General features: G+C 35.8%; 1 protein-coding gene across 1 annotated transcript in view; it reads right to left on the bottom strand.

Annotated features, from left to right (window-relative positions):
* Nucleotides 1-1909: 1909 nt before the first annotated feature.
* LOC101858616 (sperm-associated antigen 16 protein) overlaps nt 1910-11036 on the bottom strand; it is a 16567-nt gene continuing 7440 nt past the window's right edge. Inside the window, exons 9-16 of the mRNA XM_013080330.2 lie at nt 10717-10850; nt 8239-8382; nt 7169-7269; nt 6527-6611; nt 5946-6072; nt 4583-4648; nt 3719-3910; nt 1910-2536 (exon numbers count right to left, since the gene is read on the bottom strand). Coding sequence (XP_012935784.1) covers nt 2426-2536; nt 3719-3910; nt 4583-4648; nt 5946-6072; nt 6527-6611; nt 7169-7269; nt 8239-8382; nt 10717-10850 — 960 coding nt within the window. The 3' untranslated portion in view covers nt 1910-2425. The remainder of the gene's footprint in view (nt 2537-3718; nt 3911-4582; nt 4649-5945; nt 6073-6526; nt 6612-7168; nt 7270-8238; nt 8383-10716; nt 10851-11036) is intronic.

Here is an 11036-nt window from a genome sequence, read left to right as displayed (position 1 = left end):
GCGTGTATGGGAGAGAGAGAGAGAGAGAGAGAGAGAGAGAGAGAGAGAGAGAGAGAGAGAGTGTTTCTGTGTATGTGAGTGTGTATATGTGTGTGAGTGTTTATGTGTGCTTTCATGTGTTGGATATAGGGAGGGTGTGAGTGAGGGAGAGAGATTTTTAACCCTTACCATATTACCTGAATCCAGCAAATGTGAATAAAACACACAAATCTGGAAAACTGCCGAACTTTTGACACTATAAATTATAAAAAGTTTGGGCAAGCAAGCAAGTGATAATATAATTCCTCGTAGTCATAGGGAAGGGTGTTTCAGTTTTGTCAGTGGTCTCATATATATATATATATATATCTCCCTTTTCCCTTTACTGTAAATACCACGTATAAATTGCATAGTCAAACGAGACGCACTCTCAATAGCTCAAGTGTTCAGATCAGAGAACAAAATCCAGGCCAGCAAAAGCCAATATTTACTACGGGCCAGTAAATAACCTTGCTTGAAACAAGACAAGTCTAATTTATAAGAACTGCAGTAACTCAATCCTAGAAGACATGGAGTCCCAGCCAGATCTGAAATTAATGAGAGCAAAGCATGATGTGTCTAAAAGGAAAAGAAAAAAAAATAATTCCAACCCAATACACACATATTTTTCTATTGTAAAGATATTTTATTCATTACATGCATCAAAGTCTCAAAATTCCAATCACACTTTGTAACTAGAAAAGAGAATAAGCTGAGGTTATAGTACTGAACTCATCGACTTTACACTTTACACTGTTTTATTACTTTTTAGTTCAAGCAGATTCAAAATTGTTTTTATCACAGCTGGACTTTGTCACCACATAAACTGTGTCTGCTACGGATTTAGGTCCCTAATGATCACTGAAAGATATTTCAATAAAAAAGATCCAAGAATTTTATTTCCAGCTCTAATAAGACCCATCCAAGTCTGAGGAGACCTTTGAAAAGTCCTAAACATCCTGAGATCAAGAATGCTCTATTGGGGATCTGAACCTGGGTCATCCATATTGTGGTCAAGCAAGACACCAAATGAGCTATCAGCTCACCCATAATAATTGTCTTCTGTGCATAAATCAGATTCATCATGAATAACACTCCCAAATTTGATGGATTTTTTAAAAAAATGAATACGTTTGCCATACATGCTCTCATAAATTACATTATCATTCCTTTTTGTCCTTAGTGTGGTAAAAAAAACCAACAGAAACCTTCACAAATGTTACGATTTTGAATTGTTTTTTTCTTCAGTACATGTACAAGCTATATGAGTCCCGACATGGCGGAATTAGGTGCTCATCAGTTTTTGGGCACGTGGAGTTATTGGTATCACCTTAAAGCATATTCATTTGTCATGCTTTAATGAAAATATGAAGCATCTATCTCGAATACAAGTCGAGATATTTGCTATTGAAGAAGGCAGGGGTTGCCTGGTGTCAGAGGTAAAATTAGCGAGAAAATAGTCGCCAAATTATGGTGACTTGCAAAGCTTGGGTGTCATTGGAAATTGCAAATTTACAGTTTTTGTTCCTTTGATCCACATTGTTCAGCAAATCCACACAAAAATGTATTTTTTAATGGACACAAAAGGTGCTGAGCCTAGAAAAAAAATTCAATAAATATTTCCAGCAGTTGAACAAACTATTTGTTTTTTTGGTTTCATTCTATTGATGAGCCCTTGATTTCATCAAGGTGCCACAGTTAAGTAAAATAAAACTAATTTTTAAAAACGTTGATAACAATTCAGCAAAAGAGTACTATCACATGTTTAAATTTAGCTGTAGTGAGAATTGTACCAACAATTATACACAACTTACAGGGATACAAAGAGGTTATTACATTTGGTTTAACTTGTTGCCTCTATCATAACGAAGTTCAAAGAGGAGAAAAGAGAAGTTTGCAGTATTTATATGGAATTGAAATGATTCAAGAATAGGCATTCTGCCTTAGGTCTTGAAAATGGTTCATACATTTATGGGAGAATACACCTATAAATAGTGCAGGAGCATTTCAATTTTTGACCCAAAAAATGAATAAGGCATTTAGCAACATCCTTTTGTATCTAATGAAATAGACAACAATGTCTGATCAGTAATGATGTCATCATTACATAGTTAATAGGCTCATTTCTATTTTACTGAAATGATCTTCTCTACAACATTGAAGGCTTTTGAAAGTCTTAACTAAATTGTTATGGTATTATTCCAAAACATTATACCGGATTTGCTTGATATGGTGTCACAATTTCATCCCTTTTTATCAAACCATAGTTTACAGGTGCAAAGTCGAATTTCTGTTTTGGTGAATTTGTTTTAAGTTGAAACAACAAAAAATCTTTGATAAATATTAAGAATGATGATGAAAGTTTCATGAGCAAAAATAACGACACACTAAACATTGCTACTTTCAACTAGGACCAGATGCGAACAGTGGAGTCGCTTCCCCCTGACACCATAAACTCTCCACTGCGGTCAAAGCACAAACACTGGACAGCGTCTTCATGACCAACCAGAGACTGAATCTGTAACAAGAAAAACAAGAAAGCAAAATATGCATTAATAACTTCTTCTTTTTTTCAACAATCATCCTTACCAGGCATTCTATTTTTCCTTGGCTAAACGTTGGCGGTTGATAGTTGAACTGTATCCTAGATTTTGCTTAGGTAGTTGTTTTTTAGTGTAGTGGGAGGCTACTTGTCGTTCCAAAAAAAGGTACACCAGAAGGCTATACAGCCAACTGCCACTATGTTGTCAAGCTGCTTCTCAATTATGGGTGGTTTTACGGTCAGGGAAAATCAAATGTGGCTACTTGTGCGGGAGGGAAGCACATCACATTGTTCCTTGTCAAAATATGTTAACCCTAACTCGAAACATTTGCTGTCCTCAAGAACACAAGAAAGGCCTACCTTATATATACTCACATATATCATGATTTTCCATACATACTATATTTTTGCCTCCAAAATCGGCCCATTTTTGTAGGTCGCGGGTGTAATACGGGATCAATTTGTGACATGAGGTGCTAAATATGCCAAGCATTAAATATAGTGTTTTGGCTTTAAGTAAGAAACATTGGTTGCTGCACTGAGATTTATTTAACTCTTTATCTCTGAGGGAAGTAAACCTCTTTTGGTATGAAATCTAAAATTGACATATATATGTCACTAAATTGGTAATTAAAACCAAACAAGTGAACATATTTTGATAGTTCATCACCTAATGAATGAACTCCCTGTAAAAGAGACCAGTTTTCAGCAATTGCTGAAAAGTAATTTACCGCTGACGTCGTCGGAAAGGAATTTGTCCGAGCCACTACCAGCAGCTCACTGGTACAGCGGTTCCGACCGCAAGCTGCTGTCAGTGGTTTACCAGAGATAAGGAGTTAATATGAGAGACTACAGTAGTAGAAGGTAATCTATGCAAGAGGTCAAGATAAGTTGTAAAACCCAGATTTTTATTCACCTGCTCAGCCTTACTTCCCCTTTGTTTGGCCCCATCCTGGTTGTATATTATATATCACGCGTGTAATACATGAGGTATACTTTTGAATCTCATTCACTCAAACTATAGGCGCGCATTATTTAGATATCCTGTTTCAGTATGATTTATGCCTATTGATAATTATTAATGAGCATACCATTGTAAAACACATTTTCGTGAGAGGAAGAAGAGCTGTTTTTTCAGAAAACTTTTTTGTTCCTTACCTGACCAGTGCCGATCTCATACATTTTAATGGTGCTATCGTTGCTGGCAATGGCCAGAACACCTCCTGAGGGGTCAAAGGCCAACTTGTTGGCAGGGTGGGGTCCGACCTCAAAGCTTGCCATGGGCGCAACAACACGGACATCCCAGAGCTTCACGACACCATAAGAGTCACAGGAGGCGATAGTGTCACCCTGGTGGGGAGAGAAGAAAAAGTGTCACTCACTGGGGGCTGCTTTGTAAAAGGGGAGAAGGAGAACAAAACAGAGAAGGAAAGAAGTACTGTATATGGAAAGGAAATATTATGAATCAAATCGCATCGCGTCTTATCATATAAAATCCTGTTACATGATAAAATATACCATGATTTTACATAATATTATAATATACTGTACAATATAATAATAAAATACAATTTAATACTTTTTCCTCTTCGTGACCATCATTCCATAAGCACTTGAGCTATTTAAGTTTTTAGAAAATTAAAACAGAGGAGATCACCCAAATCAGAATCCTGCTTGACTTTTGAATCATGATAGACTCATCATCCTTTAAATTTTCCATTAAAGACAAGTAAGGAAATAATGAAACAAAATTAAGCAATATTGTAAGATGTTCCTTGATGTCTGTAGTTGAATAATTATGATATGTAAGTACCTCCTCTCCCATCCTTCTCAAGTCCGTCTTCCTTTCCAAAACAACTAATATGAGCAACAAATGTTTGAAATTCACAAAACGTATGACAATACAAAAAAAGAACTTATAAATGTATATATCATTATTTAGAGAGAGAGAGAGAGAGAGAGAGAGAGAGAGAGAGAGAGAGAGAGAGAGAAAACTGGATTATTATCAAGCAACAAACTCACCCTGAGATTGAAAGTGGCATGGTTCACAGAATGCAAGTGTCCATAGAATGTTTGAGCGCATAAGCCCTGAAAAACAGACAAATATATAATTTTGAGACCCATTCTTCGTGCAGACAACAATATAAGATTATGTCATACTTTTGAGAAATTGTTGAGAACCTGATTTTGATCAATTTTCAGGGTAATCTATAAAATGTAAAATAAAAGACTTAAAAATAACCACAGAAACCCAGGGTATGATACTGTTTAGATATCTGGTGTAGTACTTCAAACAAACAAACAAAATTCTGAACACACTTCATGTCATTAGAAACCAGACTGTTATGGCTTGGGTTTAATATCCTTTTCAACACTACCTTGTTCTATGTAAGAGGTGAAACCTCCATTTTCAATATCCATCTCTGATAGGGCAGTACCAAGTTGACGGATATCCTTGAAAACTTCCCACACAACACAAGCTAATGAGTGCCTAGTTGGGGATTCTAACAAGGGTAAATCAAGTGATAATCTACAATGATACCAACCAAGTTGATGGTACACATAAACTCGCCTGGAAGATTGCATGTTATTAGAATTTTTCGAAAGCAGGATCAAGCACCAAACATCAAGAAAACCTGTATTCAAAAGAAGTACTGGTAAAACAGGATTACAAGAGCACCATTCTTAGTGTCTTTCTTGCAGGAGAGTAAATTGGTTCACAAAGTATGTGACTTTCAAAAAGTACCGATACTTTATAGCTTACTGTGAGTATGGTGATCCAATTTAAGGAATCACAGAGAGTGCTGACATTGACATACTACGAAGACAAACCACTTATGTACCGGGTATAACAAATCTAAAAAAGCATTTGATTCCTTGTATTCACCTTTAAAATGGCATAAAGCTCACCAGAGAGTGGAATAAATATGCATCTCCAGTACTACAAGGAGATATCAATAACATGAGAGCGAGCTTGTGAGATGTTTATTTAAAAAGGAGAATGGGAGGGCACAAAAAGGGAAAGAGAAGAAAGACATAAAAAATGAAAACGGATGGTGCGGTGTTCCTCAGAAGTATAAGAACACCATACAGACATCTGTCGGAAAAAGGTTCGACTCTCTGCTCTTTGCTGTCAAATGCAGAAATGTGAGTTTGATTCCTGTATGGGTACATTATGTTTCATTGAGTATCTCCATTTGCTTGTTGGGGCATTTTGTCACTCGCTCTGACAGGCCAGGTCAGAGCAAACCACCTTCTAAATGATCTAAATGGTGTCTGTGACAGCGCAAAACATTTATACATTTTCAACAAATTAATTTTTTTTCCTGAGGATGGATCTAGTAAACATTGTATGTGTTGTGTTATACCGAGTCAAAAAACTCACTGTGCGTGCATCCCAAAGAGACATAGTTTTGTCTGCAGAGCTGGAGAGCAAAGTGTTGCTAAAGGGAAGGAACTCAATTGTGTTGACCGAGTCTGCATGGCCTCGGAGGGTGAATCTACACCTCAAACTGAAGAAAAGATAAGACATTCAATTTGTTTTATGCACAGTCTTATGAAGTCAAGTAAAAGAAAATTGAATTTCAACACAAAAATATATTATCATTTCTAGTTCTCAAGAGAGCTTACATTTTTTGTGTGTTTATGCATTGTAATGGGCTGTTGTCTATGCATCATTTACCAAGTGCTTGCATGCATATTGAAGAAGGATCATTGGGTGGTTGGTGGGTGCTCTAGTGTGGTTTGCTTCTTCTTTCTTATCAAACATCTATTCATAAGTTTCCTTTTTAATCTCCCATATTAACAATGATAGTGCACCTGTTAATCCCTCATATTCACAATGATATTGTACCTGTTAATCTCTCATATTCACAATGACAGTGTACCTGTTAATCTCTCATAGGGTCAAGAAAGTCACATAAATAGCTTACGAGTTAATATCCCGCAGTCGCATAGACAGTTTACCTGTTGATGTCCCATACTTTGGCTGTGTTGTCCATTGAGCTTGTGGCTAGGAAGTCTCCACAAGTATGCCAGGAACAACTCCACACTTGACAAAAAATAATAATAATACATTTTTAAAAGATAAAATAAAATAAAATAATTAATAAATAAAATACCACTTTTGATTATTACCAGTTAAAAATGTTTGTTGCAATAGTGAGAACAATACAAACCTATGAAGTTCAGACAATAGCATGTATATATATCAAAGTCAGATATTACGCAATATGTCACTAATTTTTAAAAAAAGACAATTATGATAGCAATGATGCAGCTTTTATTGGCAGTGAGTCGCACTAAGTCACCCCTTGGAAAAAATGTGAGGGGGCAAGTGGGAACACGTCTTAAGTACAGTTTATTATCTTAAAGCAGGTTCACCTGAATTTTTATTCAAAAATAAAAAAACGTTTGCAAGTTTAATTCCTGAGTAATGAGGGTTTTTTTTTTTTGTTACAGAGTATTTCCGTGTGTTTCTGTGAGAGCTCTATCAACCTAGATGGCCCTGACAGACCAGATGGAAGGAATCCGTCTCTGATCAGAATTGTGTCTATGTGTCAATGGGGGCACAAGAAAATTGCTATTACTATTTTTATAATTTTATACCTGCAGCTGTGTGATCTGTGAAAGTGTGGACGCAGGCAGCCTTTGAGAAGTCCCAGATCTTCACCGTCGAATCACCACTCGTGGTAGCTAGACTTGACCCACTGTGATGATTGGGAAGGAACGAAAGAAAGGTGGGTTTGAGTTGATGATGATGATGATGATGATGATGATGATGATGATGATGATGATGATGATGATGATGATGATGAGGATGTGATTATGATAATGATGATGATGATTATAAAATATTTCTAGAAATTTTACCAAGTCTCAACCTTTTTTTATTCTCTGCTGTCTATAATGATGATGATGCTGAAGATACTTATGCTGATGATGATGATGACGATGATGATGATGTTTTGCTTCCTCTATGAGTCCCCTCCCCCTATAATTTGTACAGCGTTCCCTTTCCTTTTATTCTATGTAACTCTCAAAGACCCTTCATGGTGAAACATTGAGCATTTTAGAAGACAAAGACCAAAAAAAAAATTGTCTTATTCATATTTACAGAACAAATGTTACTCAATAGTCCTTCCCTCCTCTGCTTTTTCTGCAATGATGATGACGATGATGACGATGATGATGAGATGATGATGATGATGATGATGATAATGATGATGATATTGATGATGATGATGATGATGATGATGATGATGATGATGATGATGATGATGATGATACTGATAATAATGATTTCACAAATGTTAGATATAATAGCTTCCAGAGTAGAGTGACTTATCAGTAGAATGAGAATATCAGAGTGACAGAGAGACAGACAGTGAGAGAGAGAGAGAGAGAGAGAGAGAGAGAGAGAGAGAGAGAGAGAGAGAGAGAGAGAGAGAGAGAGAGAGAGAGAGAGAGAGAGAGAGAGAGAGAACGATGAAAGGCAGTTATCAATTAAGTATTCATAACAGACCAATAGTCACCTAACCTGATCCCTAAGTTGTTTCATCTCATTTTCTCCTTATACTTTGACTACAATTACACTTACCTATTCTGCAAAAGTTATGCATTTTACACATTTCAACTTTCAGGTTTGGTTTAAATAAATTTAACACTGAAAAACTTACGCTGGGTGGAAGTCACAGTCAGAGACCCAATCAGAGTGCCCCTCTCCTGTCATGATGATGTCCCCACTAGGCACCGCCCACATTTTCCAAGTATGGTCATCGCTAGAAGTTGCTAGTATCTGCTTACGAGGGTGAAGGGCAACACTAGTGGAGGAAGAAATTTTTAGAGTGAAGAAAAGCATACTGACACAGCAATGGTTATTATGGGCATGGGAAAGAGTCAGAATGACAGACAAAAATGACAGACGAAAAGAAAAGTAGTAGGACCTACCAGTAGGAAAAAGGAAAAAAGAGTTTACTTAGATGGCATAGTACTCCACATGTAATAGTGTTTGATAAAAAACTTGTTTGCACGGGTATCTCCGAAAAGAAAAAACTGTTAAAGCTCATAAAGATGCTACGGAAAGAAATAAATGTAAAAACATTGTAGATATTTGTCTTTGACATAACAAAGCACACATGACAAAGCACAACTTCTTAAATGATTTTTTGAGAAATACTGAAAGTTTCAAAGAGATCTTCGTACTAGAAGTATTCTAAAATGTGAAGAATGATCCCAGGGCATACGGAGAGGGTTAAACTTATGTGTGATCCATCCAATTAGAAAATGTGCTATGTGCTTAATTACAGCCACAATCTCTATTTTTTGGCTTCAAATTCAAAATTCATTTTCAGATTTCTCTAATGACCATCTGACTCTCAAATTTTTGAAGAGAGACCAAAAAAAAAGACCCAGAAACGAATAATGAAAGGATACCAACGATCTTTCGAGAGGACAATTTTCATGAGGGCATTAAGTTTGTGTTACCGGTTAATTCTAAAGTATTTGAACCTCCTTTTTCTTTCTTCGCAAGACCCAAACAAAATCAAGTCCAAAAATAAACCCAAAAAAATTAGGCCATAACAAAAAATATTCCTTTATGATTAATGAATCATGTTTTCAATAATATTTAGCTCAACCAATGGAGTATCCGACATTGACTTTTCTTGACTTCAGAGGGCATTCTCATAGAGATATTTTTACAATTTACACTTACAGCAGCATACTTATTGTAAAGATTTAGAAAGCATTCATGAAGTAAACCAGAAATTACATCTTATTCAGAAAAAAAAAGCAAAAATATTTTTGCCTTATTAAAAACTTCAGAAAGCTGGAACATTTTAATGTTTATTGGATTGTAATAATTATACCAAAGCTTAACACTTTGCCATCATATTTTGGAGAAAATCCAAAGAAACTGGGTGGTAAACATCACCAATCGGCGAACTGAGGAGGCAAAGTGTTAAACTACGAAAGTAGTATCCTTTATACAATGGAACTGAGCGACAAAAAATGCATACTGACAACACCCAAAGATTTTGCAATAACAATTGATACCCAACTTGAAAAGGAAAAAGTAATGAAGAAGGCAGGTTAGACGTTCTTTGTCAGAACATAGAGCAAGTAAAAAACTCCAAGTCATTTCAGTCAGAAAATGTTTCTGAAAGGGCTTTTAACTTTTCCAATTCAATCAAAGAGTAATGGGTATTAACCTGTCCCTTCATTATTTTTAAGTATGAAATCTCCATGTTTTACACTCAGAAATATGTTTAAATAAAGACATGGATTAAAAGAAAGAACAAAATAGTGTCCAATGAAAAGTACAGCTTTGTACACACCCACTGATTGGAATTTCATGAGCAGTGAACATTCCGTGACTTTGAAATGACAGGGTTTTGTCTCTTGTTGAGAGAGAGCAAAGTAATATATTCAAAATTAGAGAAAAAAACGACATATTTATCTAACAATTAACAAAATAGAGCGACCTCTATTTCTAAAAGCAGAAAAAGTGGAAAATTGTGAATGTACAAGTTTCATCAATTCTATCAGCTTTTCAAAAGCTAGCTTTAAAAAAAAAGTACTTATTTGTCAAATTTTCCTTTGTAAAAATTTTTAATAGATCTTAGTCTTACGAAGTGCTACATATTTACTTTCAAACTGAAGAATGTGTAAAGGAGTTGAAACACTTTCAGTTTGTGCAATGCAATAACCTTTATATTCAAAATTGAATCCATCCACTGCTGTTAGATCTAGCTTTCATAATGAAAATAATTTCTCCGGAACTCATGTCAAATAAACAGTTTTTTTAAACATAATATGAAAAAAAAACCTCCAGTGCACACAGTACACAAGGAATAAACATTAATGTGTATTGCAGTTTCGAAAAATGACATGTATCAATATAACTCTAAAAGCTTAGCTATAAATTCCTGCATGTGATAGAATGATGCTTCTGATGTGATATATACAATACATTATATGTCAGGTTTACTTTTCTTTTCATATTGAATTTTAATTAGAGTTATATAAAATGTAATTTCCATGTATACCAGCATGTGCTTTTACGGTCCTGTACAGCCAAGAAAAATTTCCCCCTGAGGAAATAGAATATTATCTGATCTCTCTCTTATCTTAAATGAGTAAACCGATATACTTACCCACTGATTGGGTGTGAGTGGGCACTGAAGGTGTTGGACAGCCGAAATCCTCCAGTGCGGGTCACATGACCTGGTGGAGCCTTGACCTGGTTCAGGTACGGGTTGACCCCATTGTCCACAGGGAATTCAGAATCCTGTACGTCCCAGAGAAGACAAGAAGGAAAATTACACCAGGATTTGAAGGGAAATTGCAAGAGGAGGGGAAGAAAAATTATGAGAATAGGGTAAGGAAAGTTATGAGAGGAGTTAGGAGGGGAGGAAAGCATGCCTGAAGAAGAGAGAGAGAGAGAGAGAGAGAGAGAGAGAGAGAGAGAGAGAGA

Source organism: Aplysia californica, unplaced genomic scaffold (genome assembly GCF_000002075.1).
Source record: "Aplysia californica isolate F4 #8 unplaced genomic scaffold, AplCal3.0 scaffold00081, whole genome shotgun sequence".
Taxonomy (NCBI): Eukaryota; Metazoa; Mollusca; class Gastropoda; order Aplysiida; family Aplysiidae; genus Aplysia; species Aplysia californica.
The sequence above is the reverse complement of the archived record's forward strand: the minus strand, read 5'-3'. Positions and strand labels throughout refer to the sequence as shown.